We start from the raw sequence: 27,336 nt of genomic DNA, 5'->3' as shown, positions 1-27,336 counted from the left end.
AATTCCTTCATTTCATTGTTTTGTAGTTGATGCATGCAAGTGCTTGGGTAGCAAGATGATCACAACTGGCCGAACATCTCCAACATTTTAGTTTTTACGGACAAAATAATAAGCCTGTTTAAAATAAATACCCCAAAAGAATGTAAAATTAGATTAAATACATTGCGAGTAATGTGGAAAATCCTGATTCATTTCACTACATAATATGTTTGGTTGAGACAGGACAGAGTTTCATATTCCTAATTGTATTAGATATGTTTTTTATCATAACAGTGCTTGAATTTATGTGTTCGTATTGTGTTCATGTGGTTTTTGTACAGAACATTTGTGCAGTATTCCGAGTTGGTGAGTAATTCCGTGTCTTAATGTATCATAGCAAGGACAGAAGTCTCCAGACTGCATAAGATGCAGATGTGGATCTTGTTTAGATATTGCGGTCTTGTGTGGATTACGTACGGAATGTAACTGCAGAAGACGTGAGGGTTTCACGCTGTACGGGGGTATTTGGCACGAGATCAAACATGAGGAAGAAGCGTTTACTTTTATTATCACAGTCACAGAGCGAGGAGAGGGCTTCCTAAAATGTTTGTATGAACTGGTGATGAAGTAGTTGATGTAAACAGAGCTCAGGATAAAATGTGCCCGCTAGAACGGAAGCAGGAGCACAAATAAATATACACTCGTCAGTCAAGACAAAACATTTTATTTGAAAGCTTTGTCAGATACAAGTCAGATCACTCATGGTAGTTATTACACTTTAAGGTAAAATAAGGTACAACCAGGAGATAAGGTCGTTTCTGGTACAGTCCCCATTAGATTTCCAGAGTTGCCGTGATAATTGACTGTCAATTAAACAACACAGCCTTCCTGTTAGCCATGGCCAGCAGTCGGATGTTGCGAACGCAGCCAGCAGCAGCCTCCTGGAGCATCTCATCATCAGAGCCCATGATGTGGATGAGTGGCTGGGGGGGGGGGGGGGGGGGGGGGGGTGGTACAAAGGTTAGATTTTTACAGTTGTCAGCAGGAACAGAAATCCCGGTTGGATGTTACCAGCCTAGGCGATATCAGTGGGTAAAGATAGATGTTATAGGTTAGAAGGGGCATTGTAAGCACAGTAGTAGGTTTTATCCACAAGAAAATATCGAATACAATAAGACAACACAGACCTCGAGCAACACTTTTTTTAAAGTAGTGCTGGTCGGTATACCCGTTTCATACCAAATACCGTGAACTTTATACCGTATGATGTTCGTTTTTCATATACCGCAATACCGTTGAAAAAGTGGCTAAGGGCGCTCGAGCTGTGCGGCAGTAAAAGGAGTCCCTTATTCAATCATAAAATAAGTATTTAAAAAGGTGCACTTTGCAGTTTCAGGGAAGGGGATTTGTTTACATTTTCAAATAGTGCTTTTGTTGTTAGTTGTCACGTACGCAAAGCTTGCATGATAAAATGGTTTACGTTTTGCAGTTGTTTCATGCCTTTTGATTCCTTCACCACCTAAGATTGATGAGGGCCACCACTGATCAGTCGTCGTATAAATAGCAAGAAACTCCATAAAGGGTGGAGGTTGGAGTTTGAGTAATTCCCACCCATGAGTCTTCTGATTGCGTTCCATATGAGGCCTACAAAGTGTTAAACTTCACTTTAGTTATTTCAACCAAAACCAAAATCCTTTCGTAAATCAACTATTTTTGTTTCCTAAATAAGTTGTTTTGTTTTTTTTGTGGTCAAAACATAACATTTCATTCAGTTTTACAACTGTGGTGTTCTTTTTAATTTTAACTTTCACTCGGCAACAGTAGGTGCAGTGTGGCCCATGTGATGCATTAAAATAGTAGCGATAAACACTGATAACGCCTATTTAAAAAAGGCCTGATATTATTGGATATGGGTGCACCAGTAACCCAAAAGAATCAGTGTCCTAATTCACCGTAATCCTAAATAAAGTAGCTTTTCTGGCCATCTTTGTTAGCAGACATCCCTGCACAGTACCACTAACATGGCCTTTAAAGATGTACAATGGCTGTGCAGCGACCGTCTTAAGCTGCACATGGTGGGTGTGTGTGTTTGTGTGTGTGTGTGTGTGTGTTCAGTGTGTGTGTGTCCAACTTTACCCTTCCAAACCATGCCTCAGCAAAGGGGCTACAGCTGCGAGCACACATGCTTCTGTAAGTTTGTTCAGATGAAAGTCGTGCAGGGCAGGCTCGACATTAAAAACCTGAGCATGAACCACACCACTTGACAGCCTTTTCCGCCGCTCCAAAGGTCAGATTATATCCGACTATTAGTGGCTGGTGTAATGGATCTCGTTAGATCTTATTGCAGAACAAGGTTTGCGCTCTAAAGAAACCTCTATTTTTGGAGGTTCATTTATTGGGTTCATAAAACTGAACATTTAAAGATTTTTAAAAAGGATTATGCAGAAACAAGCAAAAAATAAATGGAATAGCACCATGTGTTTTTGGAGGTTTATTCTTGTTTTATCTGCAGCAAATGTTATGTGTGTGGGCGGCTGTGGGGTAGAGTCAAAATAAAAGTAAATGTAAGAGTAAATACTAAATGGATGAATCTAAATTCGTTCAGTGTGTGCTTCTGGGCTAAATCACAATGGTGCGCCACTGAGGTTTTCTAAGCCACACTTGCAATTATTTTGTATGGTCTTGTTTACATCCATAATGAACCAACGGCAACATTACATCCCTCAACTAAGCACTTAAGGACTCCCCGCTCCTCGACATAATGAAGCTTTGATAAATACAGTTACTGCTGGGATGTCGGAGGCACTTTTAAGCGCTGTTTATCAATGCCTTGCGGAAAGAAAAAAGGATTTAGAAAGAGATTTCTTTCACAAAGCAGCAGGCTTACAAGTGGTGTTTAAACACCGTCGGGATTGTTTCCCTGGGTTCAGCACAGCAATGCCACATCCCTGTTGATCCTGAGCAACAATATGTACACTGTCACCGCCAAAAGAACTCATCCAAGAACTAAGCCCCTTTAAAACCCTCATCCAGCCACTGATATAGATTTATTTAAAGGCAGCAGAATGATCCTAAAAGCGTCTGGCTAATCTCCATTTGATCAATTTCTTAGTCAAAACTCTCCAATCCTGGCTCATCTGTATCCGGTTGATCAGTGCTACAAACGTGAGAATCTATTTCCTCTCAGTTATTATTGTGTTCATAATGCATGTCAGAGCAGAGCCGAGGCTGACCCCCGACCCCTTCTCCGTATTACACACAAACCTTAAAACGCCTCTCCGCACATTTGTGTGGTTAGCAAAACGCCAAAGAAGAAGCAGAGTGAAGACATTCCCAGGATTTTCAGAACAAAGATAAACAGTGTAAGGAAAACAGATGAAAGATGAGGTGAGCCAGCTTGTGTGCGTGAGCATGAAAGGGCTGTAAAGTATAAGTCCAGTAGAAAATCTGAAAAAAAGAGAAGCTTCCTCCTGATTATAATCACATTATTTTGTAGGAAAAGGAACGCAGCAGTACAAGATGTAAGCTCCTCTCAAAACATTTGCTTTTGGGGTTTTATATGATTTTTAAATAGCATCCAAAACACCTCTCAAAGCTTACATCCTCAGACTCCAGAAACATGCAGCTCACTAAACAAGTCTCTTTTGTGGAAAGAGAGGATGCCTGAGAAGTGCCAGAGGCAGCGTTTTTGCCAACCTCATAGCATGTTATTCAGACGTCGCCAAATAAGGTCTCCCGAAGCGCGCAGCTAGGCTAGGATAAGCGTGTCTCTCTTTGCGGCCCTTTTTCCTAGCTCGCTCTTTCCCCCCCAGCTGGGATCTCAAGGAATATAATACGCCACTTGTTGGATATTGCCTGACATGAACACTTGCCCGTGTTTGAAAAACTAAGTCGTGAGTTTTTGAGGTTTTTGCACTTCAGAGAGCTCCAGTGAGTCCTGACCTCCAAGAAGGGAGCCGCGGAACACGCTCCCCCTCCGGCTGAAGGGAGGGGGGGCGCAGTCTGGGAGGGCTTGTTGCATGTGTACACGCACACCTTATCGCACAAGGAGGTGTCGCGGTGTTAAGTGCGCTCTGTTGCACCATGGCTGCCTGCTTTTTTAAATTCCCATGTGCCAGGTCTGACAGCCATTATGGCTCCATCACCTCCCCCTCCCCTCACTGTATCCCAGCATTCCCATGTTCTAGACTCCACTGAGGAGGCAAACAGCACAAACAGACAGCAGTGTTTAGCTGGGCTCAGGGGAAGTTGGTGAGGGAAGTCAAAGTAAACAACATTCCCTGCAGCCTCCAGCGAGCCAGAGACTGTTAAGTTGCTTTTTCTGTGTCTCTAAAGAGGAAGAGGAAAAGGAGGGTGGGCTGCTCTCAAATCAATGACTTTAAGGGGAAAGTTTCAGGCTGAGACTAACCCATTGTATCACGTGGCAGGTGAGACTTTAAAATGTAATTATTCATTAAGAATTATACATTTTATTGTCAGAGCAAGTCTGAAATGTTCGTTGCATCACAGCTGTTCCACATGTGGGCAGTTAAAAAGACTTTGAAGGATATTGAACAATCTTCCAATTGCAATAAAGATTTTTCTCCAACAATATGCCCCTTTCAAAATGGGAGGGGCAGTGTGTTGTTTGGTGAGTACGAGTGGGGATGCAACACTATGACAACGTTTTATTCATCAACTGCTTGTTGTTTTATCTCTTTCTATGTTTCTTTCATGTTTTTATTTATTATTCTTTAGATTTTTTCTACGTATTTGGGGGGGTTGAACATTTTTGACATTTTGAAATGCTTAATTTTAAGTATTTAAACCCCCACTCAGTGAAATACACTTTTGTCTGGAATTTTTTAGGTAACATTACAATTATTAAAGACAATATGTTCAAGATCCTTTAACATCTGGGCAGAGGTGGGCGAAGTACTCAGATCTTGTACTCGAGTAAAAGTAGAAGTACCAGAGTGTAGGAATACTCTATTACAGTAAAAGTCCAGCATTCAAAATGTTCCTCCAGTGAAAGTAGAAAGTACTCTCATCTAAATGTACTTAAAGTAGCGACAGTAAAAGTAGTCATTGTCTGATTGGTCCATTTCAGAATAATGTCTCTGATGTGTTTTATAATTATTGATCATTAAGTGTTCTCAGAGCTGGTAAAGGTGCAGCTAGTTTGAATGGCTTTACTGCAGGGTAGCTGCTGGTTTTACTCCAGGTGGAACTAAAGTCTGATTTAAGGGTTGATTACATTTCAAAACATTAATCCTAATCTGAAAAGTAACTAAACAAACAATAAACGTAGTTGACTAAAAGTACACGATTTACCTCTGAATTATAGTGGAGAAGAAGTGTAGCATCAAATGAAATACTCAAGTACAACTATTTTTTTGTTCTTCCAAAGACATTGCGATATAAATAAAAACATTATCAATAATAGAAAGTTTGTGCCTGTCAAACATGAAGAACATGGCTCTGCCTTTCTGGACCAGGCGTGAGGGAGAGAGGACTAAGTGAAAGGCTCTAAAACTTTACCCTCCGTTGATCTCAAAAACATGGTAGTCATAACAGAGCCGCCTGTATCATCTGCTCACCTCAACCTGAAGTCATGTTACACGCAAAGCGGAGGGTAAGGAAACCGTGGAAGTAAACCTGTGATGCTCTGCTTGCTTTTTTATTCCTTCCCTTACATTTGGTGTAATTTTCGGCCCCCCCACAGCCTCACTGTGCACTTTCACTTGTGGAATCACACCGCGTGGGAGAGAGAAAATAAATAAAACAAACACTAACCGCGCCGGGGCAGAAGTGTGCTCATGGCAACAAAAGTGCAAACGTTTTTCTCACTTACATTAGCCTCAAATACAAACCAGGACCTGGCAAACGCTGTGCACTGGAATACCTTCAGTTGAAAATTACCAATAATTACCATCCACATTTTGTAATTTTCATCAATTTACTTCACAAAAGCTTTTTCTCGTGAAAGAGCCTCTTTAATACAAATAGCTGGCTGAAGCTGTCTACAAGGATTTATGGTTTCAGCAAACAATCCCCAGTCCTTTTTGGAAGTGCTGTAAAGCGCGGGGGGACGGCATGTTGATTTTGTACATGAATAAAACTGTGAGATACCAAGAGTGCATGTCAAATCAAACGGGGAGGGTAATTCATCTCTCAGCTAAAAAAAAAAATCTACTCCCTGGTATGTATTTCCTGTGAGAGCGAGCACCTGAATCCCTTCTCTCTAAAAAAAAATGCGATCTGAGAGGATGTTGACAGAAGTGGGGGCAACAAAAGGACCTGTGTAAGTAGGTGGTGTCCAAAACAAATGAAAGTGAGGTTTAAAACCCATAGAATTAATTAATTCTAGACCCAATTCGAAGGTTCTGGAAGGAGACTACCACTGATGTGTTTTCCAGTGTGAAATACTTTCTTTTCAATGCATGATTTCCTCTGTGGATCTTAAGGGAGCGGGCCATACACCATTAAGTGTGCTACACAGGAAAGTAACTTTCTAAACCAACGTTGGAGTAAGCGAGAACTTCGCCCGTTCGAAACCGTATACTACACGTGGGTGAACATGTTTGGAGAACTTCTCAGTGGCAAAGAAAAAGCTCTTTGAAATATGGTTGCAATAATAAGAGAGGCAGTCCAGCTTTTCACACAGGACCGTAAATTAGACACAGGGCGCTTTATCAATCCTCGATAAACCTATTCAGAACCACTGGAGATATTGTTTTAACACATTCTGTCTACGAGTCGCCTGTATATCACAAAGCAGAGCATTACAGTACGGAGAAGATTGACATGCTCTCACACTGTAATGTTTCCTCCGGGTTCAGGCAGGTATCAGCCTCCCAGACGGAGGCCGGACTGAACAATGAGGCTGCCTGTGTTGTGTTTCCATGTCTGAGATTAAGAACAAATGCAATGCTGCTGCACTTTGGTAATTAAGCTCTTTAAAAGTCCAAAAATACATTATGAAGTGGTGTTGCAACTCCTAACTGGTACATTAATAAGGGCTAACTCAGAGACAGATTAAAAAGGGTGGTAATACTTGCATTCACACACACACACACTCACGCCAATACAAACACGAGAATTTCGAAAATAGACACACACTGGCAGCAAGGCATGTCCAGTTTTTGTCGTGGCTCGAACTACAAAAAGCATTCGGCTTAACGACTTTTGCAAATTGGACATAACTGTTTTGGAACACCCAATGTTGAGTCCAGCTTCCAATTATGGCTGGTGTTGAACCACATTCACTATAACAGCAGATGAAGCTAAAGCACACAATTTAATGAACATGGGAAAAAAAATCCTGGCTGCAATGGTATAACCACTTCATAATTTATATCGCAGTTGTGATGGAGGGGGAGGCCACAAAAAGATTTCTCATGTGAAAGTCTTTTATGTGAAACATGATTGAATTAGAGAATAAGATAGCAATGTTTTCCCAAAATGCTGGAATATGGGAACATCATCGTCTGTGACAAGACAGCGAAATCTTAACATAAAATCTCCACATCGCTGTCAGAGACAAACATAAACAGTCTCTGGAGCGGGGCATGGAAACAGCCTGACAGGCCCGTACGTTAGACAAAACAATGCTTGTTTCTTTTTTTGGAAGAAGCCCGGCACAACTGGAGTGATGAAGAAAGCTGGCGGATGTAGCCTTTTAGAGTCGAAAAACATTGTTCCCTTGTAGCCTTGAACAGCTCCGACCCCACTCTTTGGCGTGAACCATATCGCTGCTGCATTCTACCCTGATGTCCAGGAACAGCCCTTAGCAACAGTTACCCCCAGCTACAGCCCTTTGACTTGTGCTGTAATGGCATCTAGGGTCTACCGGAGAAATGGCACTGCGCACACACTGAGCTGTTTGCTTTTCTGAATTCCCATGACGGCTAGAAAGTGGAGTCATGTTTCCGCCGCCGAATAAAACTCCACTTTGTCTCTGCTCCGACGGTCAAAGGCTCTGAAAATAGTCGCAGCCTTTCAAAGTTTATTACTCAGTGTTTTTCACACATCGCTAAAACAAGGGTGACGGTACAAAGCACATTTTCCTCGATGTAATTACACCAGATATAGTCTTGAAATCACCAAATAAAGTAGAAATAAGTGCTTTGTAAATTAGCTACAGAAGTAATGAGTCGTGAATGCATCTACCACTGACCTTGACCACCCCTTTCTCGTGCATGGTGATGCAATTGTTGGGGTCCTTGGATAGCTGGTACAGGGCCATAGCCGTGCTCTGGTGGACTTCCTTGTCTTTTGACTTGAGGTAACGCACAAGGGGGGCCACGGCGCCAGCATCACCAAAAGACACCCTGTTGCTGCCCCACATGCAGCAGTGGCCAATGGCCTCAGCAAGGTGGCGACGGAGCCTGTCATCAGTCTGAGAACAAGAGAACAGGATGCTATTGGCCCCCGGAGATCGGTCTTTACAATATACAGAATAACAAGCTCTACTACAGCTCTGCAAGAGGCTCCTGGCAGAATCCAGCTATGTTTTTCTCATTAGCGGGGTATTTGTTTATTGACAGTAAGTGCAGTGTTGTTGAATAGTAAAACCTTGTTGTTTGTCTCCAGCAGTGGGGTGCACTTACCGTGTTAGTCTGCTTGGCGAGTAGCGGGACGACCCCGTGATCCGTAAGGACTGCCAGGTTCTCCTTGTCTTTGGCTATTTTGGCGATGGCAGCGCAGATGCTTGCCAGCACCTCATTGTTTGTTGACTTCAGCAAATTAACAATCAGTTCCAATCCACCGACGAGGGAGCGCACCATTTCCCCTGCATCCTATAGTCAGAGAGTCTGTTATTAACCCGGGCTCTGTCAAAACGAGCAACAGGGATGATGGAGAGGGAGCTAGGGTAATGAATGGGGAAAGAGGAGAGGCAGCCAGGGGTATTTGAAAGAAGGCAGAAAAAACAAAGCACACAAAATAAGTACAAAAAGTATTTACATAAGGGAACACTCAAAGTCCCATCAGTGCTAACTAGCCAGTAGAGCTATCTTTATATACGTAAAAACAACAACAACCGCCTTCTCAGTACAACTGTGTTGTGAAAAAGCAATACGTTTGACAAATCTTTGTCAACCTCTACTTGTCATATCGAACATGACACATAGAATTTAGAGCTTAGAGGTGACATTTGAAGCGCTCGCCTCAGACAGACACACACAAGGCCTCATGGTTTGAGTTCATGGCACCAGATGGTACCACAGCACTCTCAGCCACTTTTGAGGCAATGCCTACTGAACCAGCAGGCTGGTCGGGGCGTGCTGAGGGAACCACAGCGGAAGAGCTGGAGGAGGCACTGGCTGCAGTATGGCTTGGCACATCAGGCCGCTGTTTAAAATCAGAAGTCACCATATCGCCAGCCATGGGAGAATACATCAAGGTGGCCGAGTCTGTGAGGTTCAGCTTTGAAAATAGAACCAAAATGTTCCCAGAGGCATGCAATTACGGATGCAAATCATAAACCAGGCTTAATTTGAGTCCATTTCAACATCAATCAGCATATCCAGCGCTGATGTATGGCACAGCCTTTGTTACATGCACTGTTTTTCATATTATAAATTAAGAGATTTCTTCCAATTCAGCACAGACTAGAAGCAGTGCATGACTTACAGTTTAGGTGCAGAGGTGCTTTTGGAGATCTGGGTGCACAGACAGAGAGCTCCCAGCCAGGGTGTATGGGCCCTGTGATGGCGTGCCAGAGGATGAGCCATGTGTGCAGTGCAGGGTAGAGAGAGGGGTGCAGGGGCCAGGAGCTGACCCCCCGACTCACAGGAAGTCTTTCCTCAGGAATACTGATGACGGCTGGCCGGGAGTCCCTGTGACAGAGGAAGCTCTCTCAAGCCACCAGCTGCGATAGACTAGCCAGAATCTCTTTCATGGCCTGGAAGGGCCCCCAGATCTGAAAACCGCAACATTATGAGGCTGCACACGGAAAAGCCTTTCTGACTATCCTCTCACTCTCTCCTCTTACCCAAGGATGAAATTAAATAGAAAACACATTATCTGCTGTGCGTGATCTCAAGCTAAGCCAAGCTCAGTCGCATGCCCTGACCTTCTCTCTGAAGCAATCAGGCTTCTATAACATGGCTATAATGTAAACGGAAAAAATAAATCAAGCACCTAAATGTACCTCTGCGTCCTGGCAAATTAATGATACACCCTATTAAATGCGATTGGGATGGCTCTACCTCCTTGATTGGAGAATAAAGATGATTGAATGATCCACTACTCTTTACAGTACTTGTATGGTGTGTGAGTTTAGGATGTGGACCTGTGGGCATCAGGAACAGCATCTGTGTGTGGAGGCAGTACAGTATGGAGCATCCAGCAGATGCATTTATACCACGGCTCTCTCATAAATCCACTATGGAACTGCTAACACAAACCACATGGGGTTTTTATCTAAATAGCGGCTGCACCGAAGCAGCTGTATCAGGTTCCTCTACTCCATGGGCCGAAAGCACTATCTAGCCTTTGTCATTGCCCCCCGTCCCAGAAAAATCACCCAAAAAGCATGTTCATGAATTTACCCTCAAAATTGGCAAACTGACATCCAGACAAACATTGTCAAACTTTGTTAGCGCTCAATAGTAGACACGCGGTCCCTCCATATGGTTGCCATGCATCACTTTTGCTGCACAGAGAAATTCCAGCCAGTAAAAACCCATACCCCCCCCCACATAGACACCTGCCTGGGCCCAATATAACTGTTTAAATTAACCCAGATTGTCCCACTGACATGCTGTTTACCTTAATCACCGCGATAATCTAATAGAACAACATTACGTTTGTAGTTGGAAGTGCTCAGGGGATCAAAGACCTGCTAATGTGTAACAGAAATTAGAGTTGACGGACTAAAGGACCTTCATTTTCATATTGCTCATGTTTAAAAACACTCCTCCACTGATTTAATCCTGCTAAACATGCTGATTCAAGATGGTCCATTTAAAAAAAAGTATCGAAATCGATGCATTGGAGTTTTTTCCTTGTCAAAACATGGCATCTAAATTACCCACAATGCAAGTGTGTCAATGAGTAGATTTTTAATTTGAGTCTACATATGTAGTTAGTATTATTGTCCATGTTGTGGGTTTCATTGAAAGCCGTTTTTTGGATAGAAAAGTGGTTTCTGGTACCCGATGCTGTGTGTCGATTGTGACTCTCTGTAACTGGTAGCATGTTGAGGCAAGATTTTCAGTGGGGAAATCAGAAGCCATGCCACAGGATATTACTGAGCCTTTCTCCCTGCCTGCTTCCCAATTCACAAATCCTAGTGTGCCAAGGAGGCTTCTCTGCTTCATATTAGCCCGAAGTTCATGTAAGCCCCCTCTGACACAGCTCTGCCCCCGCTAACCTCCCAGCAGCAGCAGGTTGGAGGGAGAGCTTAGGAGAGCGGCGTGGTGATATAAGCGGGCTTCAGTGTTGCGAGTGGGATAATTCTGAAACGACACGAACCCTGCAGACCTCTTTGATTTAGAGGCTATAATCCATCTGCCTTAAGTGTGCTTCACTCGCAGAGACAGGACAGGGGCGGAAAATAAAATGTACTCCGCTGCACTGTACCTTGGCATTGTTAATGCATGGACAAAGGGCCCATGCGGCGCTGGATTGCACTTCTGCACTGGGGTTCTTCAAGAGGGACCACACCAGGCGGACTCCATCAAGCTGGTCAATGATGCTGTTGGAAGAAAGAGACAGGAAGTGGTGTGAGAAAGAAGGAAGAAAGACCCAAAAAATGTTCTGCTTGAATGACTGTGTGATCATCTGATCATGTTTGTTTCTCAGAGTTTGGCTGTTTTAGCCTGGCCTGCAGCAGGCTCAACTCCAGCCAAGTAAGATCAAAACATCGATCAATTTCAGAGTTGGCTTTTCATCACGACTTGCCTTCAGTCCTCCTCCGTTCCTCTCCAGGACTGAAACCCACCCACTGTCTGCTCACTCAAATCCCTCTCCGTGAAAAAGCTCAATGGGCCAGAGGTTAACGCACATACATCTGCACATATAGTGCCTCATACATAGATTTATAAATAGAAGTAGAGACAAACTTACACTTTATGTTGGTGGCTTGTTTTTCAACCAAAGCCAAAAAGAGGACCTCTTTCCAAATCAAACAGAGCCACAGACAGGTCGCTCTATATTTCATGAGGTCTGAGTGAAGTTTACTTAGGCATGAACTGTATTTCATGTCGTATACATGACTGTAGTCAAAACTGCAGTCAGGGTCTGGGAACCCAAAGAATTACAACACAGTGCACCCGTTGTCTGGTATAAATAACATGTAACGTGTTCCCCATGTGTGCTTCCACCAACAAGGCGGACATTGAATGCTGTCATAATTACTTAAACACTCCCTAATCACTGTATCTCCGTGACTGGCAACGAGCGAACACTCATCAGGGACGTCCCCTGCGCCATCTGTCTTCCGTTTGCACATAAATCAGTCTGCAGGGATCATAACAGCAGATTCCAGTCTGCAGGGCCTCCTAAGTCCGGCCCGAAAACAAAAGTGAAGCGTCACATCATCGTCCAAAGCAGCTCTGTCCTCCCATGAAGCAGGTATGAAACAGATTAGCGATGAAGTCGCAGCTGACAGTGATGGATTTAGAGGAGTAGACCACAAACCCAGGAGGCATAAAACAACGTGTGTTCACTCTTGTAGCTACACAACATTCATCGCAGGAAGTGCTGTGTCATTAACCACAGACTGCCTACTGCTTGAGAATGAAAACAGGAGTATTTCACGGGAGACATGAAAGTGGTCGCGGTTTGTTTTGGGCTTTCGGTAGTTATGGATGAGCTGTTTCAGAAACATGATGATAGAATGATTGGGCTGATCAACAGAAGGTATTAGAGGAAAAAATGTCACGTTAACAGGCAACAATATTGTAGCTTACTGTGTGGTGTCGTGCATCATCATATTCGTTAGCTAGCCAAATAGCGTCTAATCACTGGGACTCTGGAAACCAGTGTTTGGTTGGAGCAGGAAGCAATCAAAAATGAGTTATGTTAATTGCTCAGCAAACTACTGTACACATACACGTCTCAAAATAAGCCTTCGCCACAAAACATACAGTACATGCAAGCAGGCGTTGAAATAAGAACGTTCTGTTTACGGCCGCGTGTGAAGGCTGAAAAATGACAAGGTCTGGCTTAAATATACATAACGTGAGAAAACACGGAGAACATGATGAACCAGCGTAAAACACTTCTCGCCTTGTGTGAAGTTTACCACAGTTGGTGGCTTTATTTTGACACGCTTTACTGTTTATTGTGTTTTTTCCTCCAAACAAATGTAATTGGCTCATATGGTAGCATTAACAGCTAGCTAACAATGTGAACTCCGGCAGTAGGTCGTATTTGGGTCCAGTTCTAATTAAGAATTGTCTTGTAGTGCATAACAGCCTCGTAAAAAGCAATGAGACACAGATGGAAGGTCCACAATGTTCTGAAGTACTGAGGGCGAGGTTAAATGGACAGAACAAAGTCTGCTCTGGACTGTGGTTCACTGCATTTTCCCAGCCATGTACTCTTGGACAGGCGAGGGCGTTAGGTATGTTCGTGTGACCAGCTCATAGACCACAAAGCTATAGTAAAACACCACAACCATATTTAACTCAGCAGGTATAATAAACAAAGCTTCTCAAATATGTCATTAAGCCGGGGATAAAAGAGAAAAAGTACCTGCATGTACAAATTAAAAGAACATAGATTTCTTTAAGCATGAGCCCCTGACAGGTTAATTATACCGTGTTTGGATCAAGTAATTGGTGTCATTCCCTTGTCAAAACATTTGACATAAATACCAAGAATAGGGGTTTGGAGGTAATTCAGCAATGACAGTGAGCAAGCCACTAATGATATTTTAAGAGACACCTCACATGGGGCTGTTTGCCTTGTGTAAAGACGACACTTACGCCATGTTATCCATATCCGTAGCACAGGCACCCACTGCGTTGGTTACGTTCACAAGCAGCGCCTGGTAAAAAGAGACAAATAAAAAGTACATCAATCAATATAATATAGGAGTAAAGATATAATGGCCTTTTAGGCAATACGAGATAATTCAACATGCCTGATTTGTTCCAGTGAGCAGGTTTACAAGCGACTTGATGCCTCCACACTTGCGGATGATGGCCTTGTTAGCAGGTATCCGGGCGAATTCTCCCACAGCTCCCACTACATTTACCAGAACTTCTTCAGGCTGATCTGTCAGCAGGCCAACCAGGGTCTCCAGGGCTTTGTACTCCTGAAACCTGTCAAGAGTGGCGGAAAGAGGGGCAGACATTGTATTAAACAATCACTTCACATTGATTTGTTGAGTGAATTACAACAACTCGTAGATGTGAACGAATAGGAAAGAAGACGAAGGGTCTCCAGCCAGTTTAGTGTCTTAGGCTGTGCTCTGAACTAAATGTTAACATTAGCATGACACAACTACATTTTCTTCTACTTTGGATACTGCTAACATGCTGATGTTAACTAAGAGACAATGTACAGGTCATAATTGCAAACCAATCCAAGACAGGGTGAGCAGGATCCTGTCGCAAAGGACCACGTTGACCATTTAGCGTAATCTGTTAGCATGCTAGCATTGGCTAATTAACAATAAACACATCCACTTTTTATACACATGTAATAGCTCAGCTTGACTTGGTTTGACTCAGCGTGGCAGGGATTCGAAGGGCTGGCTGAAGGTGTGTTTGTTGTCTTCATCTAACATCTCACTAGTGCTGTGTATGCTTGTACTTTTCCTCCCTACTCCCTACTTTAAAGTGATAAGTAGTGGCTGCAGTGCCCTGAGCCACATGGACATAGATCTCTTACTGTAACCCAGCAGTACAGGCAGTTTTCCCACGACTGCTCACAGTTGTTCCTTGTCCGTACCAAAGCTTTGCTGCGGCTTGGAAACTCTCCCTCCCTATTTAGCTGTGATTCTTCCTTGTTTGCCAATGCTATAGAGTGGTAAACTACAGTAAACATTTAAAAGGGATATAACGCGGTCGCAGAGAGACCTCAACAAACCTCTGATGTACAGTTAAGCCCTACGACTGTTTTTATTCACAGTTACGGTTGCTGGCATCGTGGCCCTTAAGCTATTGTAGATGGCCAAGGTCATTTGGGTTTGGTCAGGGGCCGACGACACACGGCCTATTCTTGCAAGTGAAAACACTGCTAATGAACACAAGAGCTGCCAAAGTTAACTTCAGTGAAATTCACCATAAAGAAAAACAACGGTTTGCCAATGGCATCAACGGAGTGTCATCCACAGTCGACTGCATTACAATTATCTCGTAATCACAGACATAACTTTTGATGAATGAACAGCAAGTCATGACTATTTTCGTAAAGCCAATCCCGGTCGGAGCAATTACGTTATGGCAAGAGTAACATCACACAAAACAACCTGAAGCGGCTTCTTCTGCAAACACTGGGGACGTTTATTAAAGCCTGTCAGAAGAACAGGAACCGCCTATGTTTAGATGATTTTAAAGATTGATTGTCTGTCTTTTCCTTTTTCTAAGTGCTGAAAACTTAAATACCGCCTTTTATACAAACTCATGTTTTAAGGTAAAGTGAAAGTAAGACATTTTAAGGACCCAGAGAATTACTATGAGGAGAAAAGTACTTGAAATTGAGCAGAAAGATTGAGCTATCACATTTAGAAAGAAAAAGCAGTGAATCACTTGGGTGAGCACAGAACGTTTGCGAGGTAAGGAGATGTATCATTTGGAGGGGGGCAATTATGGTGTGCTCATCATAGCGTTGGAACAGAGGTAAGATGGCGGAGTAGTCAGTGATTGGAAGCCAACCCCACAATCTTGACCCCTCAACATCACTGTGCTGGCAAATACAGTCTGAGACTTGGCAGTGGATACTTTCCATTACAGGGTATTCACTCACTCTTTTGTTAAGGGCTTTTTTACAGCATGTTTGTGTGTCCATAACACTTCAGTATACAGGCTCAAGGGACTCGATATCAATGTGTCCATATATCAAAACAACAACTTTCCAAGAAGTGCTTTTACAAAGGTGTTTCCATAGTAAATAGGGGCTTGGACAAGGTTCAGCCGTCTCTGTAATATTGGAAGTCCAATGAAAAACACACAGTCTTTAAATAAACACTTAAGTTATGAATGTAATTACATTTCTGGGGCATCAATCATCTCTCATTTTGATGCATCATTAATCAGGGAAATGGCTTACACGAGCTACTTGTCTTAAGTGGAGGTCCCGGACCTTTATGCTGTCCAGACTGCGCAGATCTCCAGTCACATGAAAGAAATGTTGTTTGCAATGGGCCAAAGGTCTGTTTTATTTGACCGTGTACTCAATGAAAGAAAAGAGAGAGAAAAAAACCCTCCCTGCCTGTCATTTTTGCTGTATTCCAAAATGATTTTCGTTTCTGTACACCTCTCAGCCCATGATTGATTCTGAAATGAGCGCATGCCCCTGAAACCCCGTTACATTAGCAGCCTTCCCTTTCTGACAGTAATGACTCGGTCACTCTACTCCAAGATTTGGCCTGACCTAAACTTTTTTCTTTTAAGTGATTCAAATAAGCCTTGGAGAGTATGAAAAAACAGATCCACTTACACATTTCAAGTGAGCATTCGAAACATTAGCCGTGCATCACGCTGCTTTCACACCCAAGAGCCCACATCGTCCAAAATAAAACATAATGGGGAAGAAACCACAAAATGATGGCACTCTGTTGTGTGTAGAGAGAGGGCACCCAAAGTGGTGTTTGACTTTGTAAATGAAGTGTCACTAAATGTGGGTTACGTGTGATTAATGGTCTTATCATAATTATTTCTATTATTGTTATTATCAGTAGTAATGTAAGTATTTAACATAGCAACAGTGTGACAGGTAATTACATATGGCAGAGAGCCTGTCCTGGCAGTGAGTTTATGAAAGCTGCCACATTACTCATGCTCTATGTAGTTACCTTTTTTCCTTATCATCAAACAAGCTGCAGGAAATAGGGTTTCAAGCGGTGTCAATTCTTTTTTTTTTTGAAAGATAAAAAAAGTTCATTTTCTTTTTTTGAATACAATAAATTCCCCCAATGTTTTTTTTTTTCATGGCGTGAGTTGAACAGACACTGATCTGTCCATGTTGCTTTGGAGGAATGTTATTGTCATGCCTCCGCTCCTGTAAAGGAATCCTCACTTAACTCGATGTGGCAGCAGACACTCAGTTCCAGTTGGGAGGATTTAACTCTAAATGTAGGATATCATTCTGTCAGTTATGATCTATGAAGTGAAGAAAGATCTTTGTGAGTGCTACTGCTCATTTTTCTTGTTATTTTTAGAGGTCCACTGCAATTTGAAGTACTTCTGGGCCTGAAGAAAAGCTTTTTGTTCAGATCATCTCACCTTGCCTTAAAATTCAAGAATGCAATTTTTCGTAAAATCATCGGTTTCTTGCCTACATGTGTTTTGAATTAATGAAAACATTACAAAAAGGTATTACATATATGCATTAGGGTTATATATTATGTAGCCAGCCTAACACTGAATAAGAAAATAAATACATTAAATTATTCTTTCAAGGGGAGCATTAGTGGGAATGTACAGTATAGGGCCGCCAAGACACGGCCTCCAGGAATTATTTACTTTAGAGGGAAAATGAGGGATTTAAAAATCATCTGACACTAAAATACAAGTCAAAAACCATTCCACAATGTCACTGTTAAAGGAACCAGGCTGAATGACACTTAAATAAACCCCAGCCTTACATGACAAATGATTAAAGGCTCCGTCAGCCTGCTTCTTCTGACATTAGAAAAATCCCCGTCTCGATTCCTTTAATATTCACAGGCCTCGAAAAGCACATCAGCGAAGTCTATAAAATCAACACATCGGCTTGAGCCTTCGTTAACGATGGGAAAGACTGAATTCTAGCAGCAAACACTCACATAAAAGATCAGAGCTAAATAGAATCCGTAGAAAAACTTTACATTTTACGCAAGTAATCACTTCGAACCAGATGCAATTGTGAAGGAAATGGAGATATGATAACAGCGTGTGAGTGGAAAAAGTGATACAGCTAGTCGTGAATGAATAACAGCAATAAAAGCAACATATGTGCTGATGGCATGGCGACGAGTAATGCACGCAAGTTTGTCGATACCCTATTGGTGCTCTGTTTTCACATACTGTAACCACATCATCTCAGGAAACATATGTTCCAGAAGTTATGGTCACTCATGCGTGAAATGTCCAATTGCTATTAATCCCCTTTAAAATGAGGCTCATTAGATTGTTGCTCCTATGATTGATTGATCAGAATCATACTAATCTGTTACAACTAATTACAAACACATCCCCAAAATATATAGCCACAATGTGTGTCTGTATCTCTGGTATGTTAAATGCGTGTGTTAATGGCCGTGTGAGCCAGTGTGTGTTAATGAGAGGTAATAAGGTAAGACCCAGAGTCCCTGCGTACTTAGCCACATTCTCTATGCTGATGGAACACTTCCAGATGGCTCCGGTGGCGGCGGCCAGCAGCTGCTTGTTGCCCGCCTTGCTGAGCAGAGAAACCAGCGGCTGCAGACCTTTGTACTCGCGCACCAGGTCACGAGTCGGTTTGTCCGCTGCACACTGCAGGGTAAAAGAGAGGGTCAAGGATAAACGTTTTTTACAAGGTGCCATTTTCTCAATTTGTGGAAAAAAAGTTACCTTGAAGATTGCACTGGCACAATGCATCTGTAGCTCATCATTGTCACTGCTTAGGTTTTTAACCAGATCCTTGATCATGCCCTCAGTCTGAATGGCAATCCTGTAGCTCTCCTGTAGTGAAATAATAAACAGAACACATGAACAACATGGGCTAATCCAGGTATTAGACATATTCACTGCATCTGTTTCTTTATGGTTACGGGTGTCTTTCAGAATTCACTTTAAGGTGCTTTCAATGATTTAAAACGCTTCATATAAACCTGGCTCCTCCATACATCAGTGACTGCCTTTCATTTTATAACCCCACAAGGACACTCAGATCCTCCAATGCATTTCTGTTTTAGAAGTACCCAAAGTATTACACAAGAAATCTGGGGAGGCTGCTTTCTGTTTTTAAATCGTAGAACAGCAAACTCCATTGGTAAAGTGAATTGAAGACCTTGATTTTAATTTGGGGTCATTTGAGTTGTATCACTGTTTTATGGTTCTGTGATATGACTCTTTCTGTTTGTGTATAACGTGTTTTTAATTATGTTCCTCCATCTTTATTTTGTATCGGTTAGGCAATTTGGGCTGCATCTTGCATGAAAGGTGCTTATAAATAACATTTTATTACTATTATTATTATCATGTTTAAAATAATGTTTCCTGGTTTCACAAGTATCATTCTTTGTCTTTTTTTTTTACCCAAAAATAGTTGATTTTTTTCTATATTTATATATTAAACATTTGTTTTTTACATCCGCACACACCCTGCTGAAGTTGCACTGTGTTAGTGTAAAGGATAAAGCATATTGTTATCATTTTTAGTATTTTCAACAAATGCCAGGCTTGTCAATCTCTACAGTACATTGTAACAGTGTTTTTAGTTTGCCCCTTCTAAAGAAAGAAATCCTTTTGAGAAGTTCACCCTGCGTACTCAAACGGTAATAAAAAGTGTATTTGGAGTTCATTTTAGCCAAATAACAATAAAGAATTTGGTGCTCTGGTGAGTGTTTCCATTGTAATTAAGGAGCGTTTCACCAAGTGTGGCTCATTGATTTAGGTTTATGAAGCTCTGTGGTAAATAGGAAGAAAGAGTGCTTGGTGGTAGGAACATTCATTGTTACTTTGTTTAACAGTATTTGAAATGTCTTATAGAATGAGACTTTTATTACACAGACCATGAATTGACAATTTATGACACATTTTGCAATAAAGAGCATATTGTCCCCCCCTCACCTCTGAGGCGCACTCCTGCAGCGTGCCCACCACAGGAATGAGCATGTTCTCATGTGGAGACTTGAGCAGGCGTCCCAGCAGAGGGATGCCCCCGGCCCTCCGGATGGCCTCCTTGTTCTTGGTGCTCTTGCTGCAGCTCCACAGTGCCAGAGCGCCGCAGCGAGCCACCTCCACATCCTTCGCCTGGTTTGCACTCAGGCTGGCTAAATCAGGAACACAGCCCAGCAGCTTCACCTGAGCAGAGAGAAGAGGGAGGATAAACACAATCATAAAATGGTGTGCGAACAAACATCCAGACCGCACGTCTCAAAGCAAAAAACCCGCCATACACACACACACACATTTACACAAACTCGATGAACTTGTCATAAATTCAAGGACTCTGAGAAGTTTTGTAGCATGGTTGGAGTGATAATGGATGGTTCCAGATGAGAATAGCAAGTTGTTGGCTGTGATCAAGGGGGTAATTAAAATTCTATTACTACTGGGTCTGCAAAGATGAAAAAGCCAGACATGTTAGGAGTGGAAAACTGTCAGGATTGATGTTGATGTTAGGCCTGAAAAGCCCAGTGTGACGGTTTATGGCCATCATTCAGTGTTCTAATCCATAGTTCCTGGCCAGTGAGACAGAGCAGGCAAAGCTATTACACACAGTGCAGTTCAAAGGTGGTCTCATAGCATAGCGTGAAATTAATCTGCCTTCGTGAGTGACTTGCACATGAGAACATCCGATTTGGGGCTGGGGAAAATATACAAGGCATGGAGGCTTTAATCACAGGTCCCTCTGTCAACAAACATGAATGCAGGTCAGAGGATGTAGGGGACATTCTATCTGTACCACGGCTCCCGCTCTGCTGCTTTTTAAAGACTGGGTGGGTGCGTACAGTGTGAAAAGGGCATATATTGAGGATTAATCTGCCTTGATTTAGAACACAGTGTAGGCGGGACTGATTCTCTAGGTTTGATCTGATTGTAAGTAAGAACCATTTCCGAACCGCATGAAAATTCAAAATCTCAGAAGTGCTTTTATTATTATGTTATCTGCCCATATGCAGGTAAACCAGTGGGAAGGAGTTTTCTTTATTATTTACTTTTTAGGAATGACAGCAGATTTAAATAAAGACCCAAGTTTTTGAGTAAGAATATAATACTGGTTTTATTAGATCAAAGAAGTATCAGAATGCCCTCAGAGTGTAAAGCCCTAAAGAAAAACATATTCAAAAATGTCAAGGAGCCAGTCCAAACACCCTGAGGGACACTCTCTGATTAATTCAAGGATTAGTGACATCCAGCTAAAACTGAATTGGGAGGAAGTGACATCCAGTCAGAGCAGGAGAGTAAAACTTACAGTATATCTGATAGCTAGCTGATAAAACTAGCCCATAATTCATAAGAACAGACCTGACAGTAAAGTTCGATGAGACGGGGGCTTGAAAGTAAAGGTAGGAAAAGACGAGATCAACAACGGATCAGAATGACGACCAGAGGCAACAATTGGGGCACCGCCACTTTGTTGAGCAAAGTCTGGATTTGTTTGTTACGCCTGAAACAAATTATAAATGTGGATTATATTATGTAGATCGCATCCAATCATGCACCATCCAATTCTTTCAAAGGGTCCATAGTGTCTGTGGTACAAAAACAGGTTGCATTAAGTTTCATAATAGCTGAAACAGACAGAGTGTTTTATTGGAAACAAAATGTTATTATCACCAATACCAGGCTCTGATATTCAGACTTCTTGCAAGCTAATTTTTTACATTGCCATTACAAAGATTGGTTATACTATTTACGCCAACTTGAATGAGTATTGCTTCTTGTTCATGCTCACCAGTTTTTTGATACCGCCGTACTGCCTGACGGTTCGCCTTGCTCGGCGGAACCTGGCCACGTTAGCGATGGTCTCGGCTGCTAAGGCTTTGAGGTCCTTCACCGGGGAGTCCAGAATCCTCACAATGCTCTGCAGGCCTCCCATGTCGACAATGGCTCGACGGATTTGCACGTTGTGACTTATCTTCCTCAGGATTTTAAGGGAGCCAATCTAAAAACACAACAAAACCAAACCTCAAAGATGTGTTGTGGAAAATAAATGTAAGGCCTCCTAAAATGTGTGCTAAAAGAACATACAGCTAGTAGCAGCTCAACTGAAAATAGACATGACAAAAGACGTAATAAAATCAGGTCAAAAAGCACACACAAGTCATTAGACAAACTGGAGAATAATTGCTACCCCGTGTCTTTATAGGCATGCTCTCTACCCAGCTCTCGGTTTCTGTTACTAAAACACAAGCTGGCACACATGGCCGGCTCTGTTTTTGCCCACAGGCCATCCAGGTCCAGCTCTGGCACAGCTACTTACTTTGCATTTGACTTCATCTGTATCCAGCAAGTTAATGAGGACTTCAAGGCCACCTACATCCCGGATGGCCAGTTGGCATGTCTCCTGCATCAAATTAAAGTCCATCATGGCGCACAGAGTGAGCACAGTAGCTGTCTGGTCGCCTCCCTGAAATAATAATGCCAAACACGAGTCAATGAACAAAAAAAGCAGATATAATGAAAGAGAGGAGGAGAGAATTAAACATTAAGCAGACATTTGGAAAAGGGAGGAGGACACTAATCTCCCTACTTTCCCCCACGCTCACTCTCCCTCTGTTGTTTCCTCTGATAATACCACTCCTGCTGGGGTTGTTTTGTTTATAACACAGCCTGGTAAGTGTTAAGCTTTGTGGCGATAAACACTGGTGGAAAGAAATGATCTGCTAACGGAGCGCTAAGCTACGACAACAGCGCCAAGCTCAGAAAACATTAGACACTGCCCCCAGGATGAAAAATTACACTATTAGCGCTAAAACTTATGAGCTACCATACCAAGAGTAGAAAATGTTTTGACAGTTGCTATACACACACATATCATTTTAGACCAGCACCACAGCGATTAGTAACTTAGTAGCTACAACACTACTGAGTCAACAAGTGCCTCGAGGTGGGAAAATCTGCTCTTTGATTTAAATTCGAGCCCCTAAACACACATGGGGGCCAAAAACTGATTCAGTTTTATAGGAACTTAGCTACAATATGTTCACAAAAATGAATACAGATTTGGTGTTGTCAAATCCTGAACTGTGGCCGAACCTGAGTTTCTTATTTTACTGTTTTCTACTAAATTTAGTGAGCAAATAAAAATTCACAATGCATAAATCCACATAATGTCCTAGATGGATGGGTTTTGATCAGGACTTGACCCACCAATCTTAGTGTTGGTTCTATAAGATGGTTAAAAGTCAGCCAGCAATGACGTTTTTTTCTTGCCATATTTAGTCTGCATCATAAGCAGTTGCGTAACCATCTTTGTTGACACGCAATGGTTTTGATCATGAAACAGGGGAGAAAATCAGTAGTCAGATAAAACAGAAGCTTGTGGCACGCAAGTGCAACAGTTAGCTGCTGTAACACTAGACCTGCAACATGGCTTTGATATGTGATACTGAGATCTAGTCCAAAATCTGCTGGCGAACGAACAATCAAATATTATTCCTTTTTTCGCTGTGGTTTGAATGTGCTACAGATAGAGTTCTCATCTCCTGGATTCAAGGCCGCCTCTACCGCTCCAAGGCCTTTATTAGTTGCACACTTTCCAAACAATTTAGGAAGTCAGGACCATCGTAAATCGATGATTTCAACTGAACATAAGAATGTAACATGTCCTGCTACCCCTGTGAGTAGAAAATAGCCCATCACTATATAGAATGCAGGGGCAGTAATGTGTTTCGTACAGCTTTTTGAGGGGCAGGCTCATCACTATACGCATATACCAGAGACTCAAGTGGTGTTTGATCATATCTCCCTCACAAAGCGGTGCTCTGACACAGCAGGATAACGGCCACATGTGTTCTCCATATCATGATGCGAGCCTAAATGTAAACCATTTGCCCATTAACTGCAGTGGATCTACGGCTTCCTTTGTCTCCTGCATTCTCTCTCTTCAAAGGATTCTGCAGGCGAGGTTTCGTACCTTGTAAAAACAACAAGAGGGCTATGTTTAGGCGTGATAGCAGGGAGAACAGAAAACAGATCATGTGCTTTCATTTTTGGTTAGCTTCGGTCTTGAAGTATTGTCGACATTCTTTAAAAACACTGACAACATCTGACAACATTTTATGATGAAAGATCTTTGACTTGGTGAGCATGACGAGCAGATGCTCAAAGTGGAACAAATTCAACCACTATTCCACCTATGAATAAGAAATTCAAGTATTTAAGTAGGTAAATATCTGTGATTTGTGTGGATACTGTGTGCCATGACCTACAGGCATTGCCATAACCAATACAAGTACCGAGTGAAATATCTCCATACGGTATAAGGAAATACAATCTGAGATGTATTTTAATTAGTCCTTGAAAACTTCCAACTTTTGAGATCACTAACAGCAGTCTCGGTTGGTTTTCATCCAATAAAAAACAAGAAAGAGTCCAGAACCTTGCTAGCAGCGATGTTAGCCTGTACTTAGGCATGGCGTTGCATTAAGCTAAATGCTATCATCAACCTTTTTCAATTGCACATAGGTACAATGCTAATATCATCTTGTTTAGCAAGTCATTCTTACAAGGTTCTCCATTTTAAATGTTGGCTGCACTGAACAAAAATACAGCTAAGGCTAATGGGACTGTCATTTGTTTAGCAGGTATCGTTCATAAAACATAGTCAAGGACAAGTGGACATTGGCCTGGTGATGGACTTAGATTAAAAGTATAAGGATTACCAAAGTCAGCAGGATTCATCCTCCCGGGAACAGGAATGTCCAAATTTGATAGCAATCCATTCAATAGTTACTACATTTGTGATATTTCAGTCTGAACCAAAATACCAGCCTCCTGGTGACCCTTCAGGAAATGTTAGAGGATCACTAAAGTGAATTTATCCTGTGGAAACCATGAATCACTGTACAACATGTTGTGTCTACCATGCAGTAGTTTTTTTCAGACACAGTGAAAATGTTGACCAGTAGTGGCGCTGGAGGAAGACTCAGAAAATCACCAAAGCCATTTGAATGTATCTTCTAGGAACCTTGAATATCTGCATCAAATTTAACAGCAATCCATCCCATACTTGTCGAGACGTTAAGCGCAGATGTCCACTCCATTGTGGTGAAATAAGAAACGTCAAGGGGAGCACCACAGTCTGCTCTGGGGACTATGAAGTTCTGAACAACATTATATGGCAATCTATCGAATAGTAATAGAGATAAGTATGTCGGGACCAAAGTCAGACAAATGGAGCTTGCCGTCCATAGGGACTTGCAGCACGTGTGGATTAAAAAAAACATATAAATCATGATGTAAAACACTTAAATAAGCAACAAAAAGTGCTTAATATCAGCTGAATGGACATTTAAATGATGATAGATGGCAGATATAACCTAAGTAGTGATACTATACAACTACAGTACAATCAGCTCAACCATTACACATTCCATAGTACTGTGGAATTTGAAGCATGGTATTTAGGATATCTTTAATACTCATTAATCGTAAGGCAACTCCTCCAGTAATGTTTAAGGAGATAGTTGTATAAATGATCGATTGCCTTGTGTCATTGAATTTCGTAACAAGATATTGAGATAAAAAGCAGTATGAGGGATTAAATTCCATGCATGAAGTGAATTCAATATCAACCACTTAAAGATGCTTTATGCATTGCGTCCCTTCCTTCACCGCAGGTGGCTACTAAAAAAGCGAATGCCTCCCCACTGCTGAATGGAGGTCTTATTCTTGTCTCGGGCAGCAGACTGGACTCAGCAGACACAGACTGGCCCGCCTGAGCCTATAAATCACAGCACTGAGCATGTGGGAACAGGAAGGGGGTTAATAGGGCTGTCAGTGATACCCTATTGACCTCAGACCTTTTCCTTAAATGCCGATTTGTTGTGTATATTTTGAGTGTGTGTTTGGCTTCCTGTCAGCAGGGGTAAAAGTGCATATTGAGTATAAGTTCTCTGATGCGTATGTCTGCGATGCTGGACCGGTGACAGGTGGACTCGGGCCACTGCCAGCGCTTCATTGAGCTCAGTGTAAGAGAGAAAGTCTTGGCAGAAGGGGAGCCATAGAGGATGCATGAGGTTTCAAACTTCACTGCAGTATAGAGGCAAGGCTACTAATGGCTAGACCAAACTCAAATCCCCTGCTGTATTACAGGGAAAGGTACTGTAAGGATAGAATTAATGACCACTGCTTGTTTCTTGCTTCATATTGGACATGGGATCTACTATAACATAAAACATAATCATATAATAGGCCTCTGCGCGCTGAGCAAACGTCTAGTCTTAGAATTGCAAAGTCGCCTTGCTCATGAGAGAGAAATGATTACTATTCTTGTGAGTAAACTTCAGGATTAGACATGTGCTAAATGCATCACAGGCAGTACAAATTAAATGTTTTAATTGTGTTATTAAACAAGAATCAAAAAATGCTTAAGTGCTCAGAACATAATTAGCTGCATTTTCCTTTCTGCTGAGAAAATGAGCTGATACTGGCTCTTGTACACTGGAGACAGGATTAGTTTTTAGTGTGGCAATTAGTAATATGGTTCTCATGAGAGAAGAGCAGCGCGGCAGTACCGGGACTGGCCAGCAGAGGGGGAGCAACTTTGATGAGGGCTGAACACAATACCATGTGTTTCAGGCACCAGGATCAGTTCTTTAATCTGCACTACTTTTACATTTATAGTGAGAGAAACACAGAATTTCAAAGCAATAGAGAAAGTCTGCACTAATAGTGACACTGTGTGAGAAAAGTCTGATGAATTATTTCATTGTGACTTCTCAAAAAAGCCACATGCTCAGTTAAAATTGTGATTATTGTAAAAATGTAATTATACAAATGTTTACAACACTCAATGTTGGAATGTTTACCAGGTAACAAGTAACATATTGTAGAAAGGACACAATATTTACATCTGTCAGAACATGAAATGTGATTTATTTCTAAGCCACAGGGGAACTTAACTGATAGCAGCTGCAGAATTTTGTATTTATTGAAACTGAAACAAAATACTGAAATGACATGATGTGCCTTAATGCTTAAATATCAATAATCAGTCCTAACTCACAAAAACATCTTGTTCTTTTAAGCAAATTTGTTATTTAGCTTGGTTTACTGAAGGCCACGGATGTTCTTCGATTAACTACAGTACAGAAAACAGGCTTTCAAATATACACGTTTTAATATAAAGTGTGTTTTTTAAACGGGCGTTTGTAGACTTGAATAAGAAGGTGAAGAGGTATGTTACAGTGCCGTATAAAGACAAATTTAATCCCCCAGAGACACAAATGTGCATGCAGGTTTTGGTGAGAGAACCATTTTACAAGCACAGATCTCCAGTCATACATGTATAAAAACAAACACATCGGATCCCTGGGTAAATATTCCTACATAAATATCATTA

At 41.9% G+C, this 27,336-nt stretch overlaps 1 protein-coding gene across 1 annotated transcript in view; it reads right to left on the bottom strand.

Annotated features, from left to right (window-relative positions):
• Positions 1-686: 686 nt before the first annotated feature.
• Positions 687-27,336, bottom strand: part of odad2 (outer dynein arm docking complex subunit 2) — a 39,313-nt gene continuing 12,663 nt past the window's right edge. The window contains exons 10-20 of the mRNA XM_063912892.1: positions 22,252-22,398; positions 21,724-21,933; positions 19,893-20,126; positions 18,672-18,782; positions 18,439-18,593; positions 14,057-14,237; positions 13,899-13,960; positions 11,548-11,662; positions 8,571-8,759; positions 8,138-8,359; positions 687-962 (exon numbers count right to left, since the gene is read on the bottom strand). Coding sequence (XP_063768962.1) covers positions 846-962; positions 8,138-8,359; positions 8,571-8,759; positions 11,548-11,662; positions 13,899-13,960; positions 14,057-14,237; positions 18,439-18,593; positions 18,672-18,782; positions 19,893-20,126; positions 21,724-21,933; positions 22,252-22,398 — 1,743 coding nt within the window. The 3' untranslated portion in view covers positions 687-845. The remainder of the gene's footprint in view (positions 963-8,137; positions 8,360-8,570; positions 8,760-11,547; positions 11,663-13,898; positions 13,961-14,056; positions 14,238-18,438; positions 18,594-18,671; positions 18,783-19,892; positions 20,127-21,723; positions 21,934-22,251; positions 22,399-27,336) is intronic.

Source organism: Eleginops maclovinus, chromosome 21 (genome assembly GCF_036324505.1).
Source record: "Eleginops maclovinus isolate JMC-PN-2008 ecotype Puerto Natales chromosome 21, JC_Emac_rtc_rv5, whole genome shotgun sequence".
NCBI classification, from domain to species: Eukaryota; Metazoa; Chordata; class Actinopteri; order Perciformes; family Eleginopidae; genus Eleginops; species Eleginops maclovinus.
This window is presented reverse-complemented; position numbering and strand designations above follow the sequence as displayed.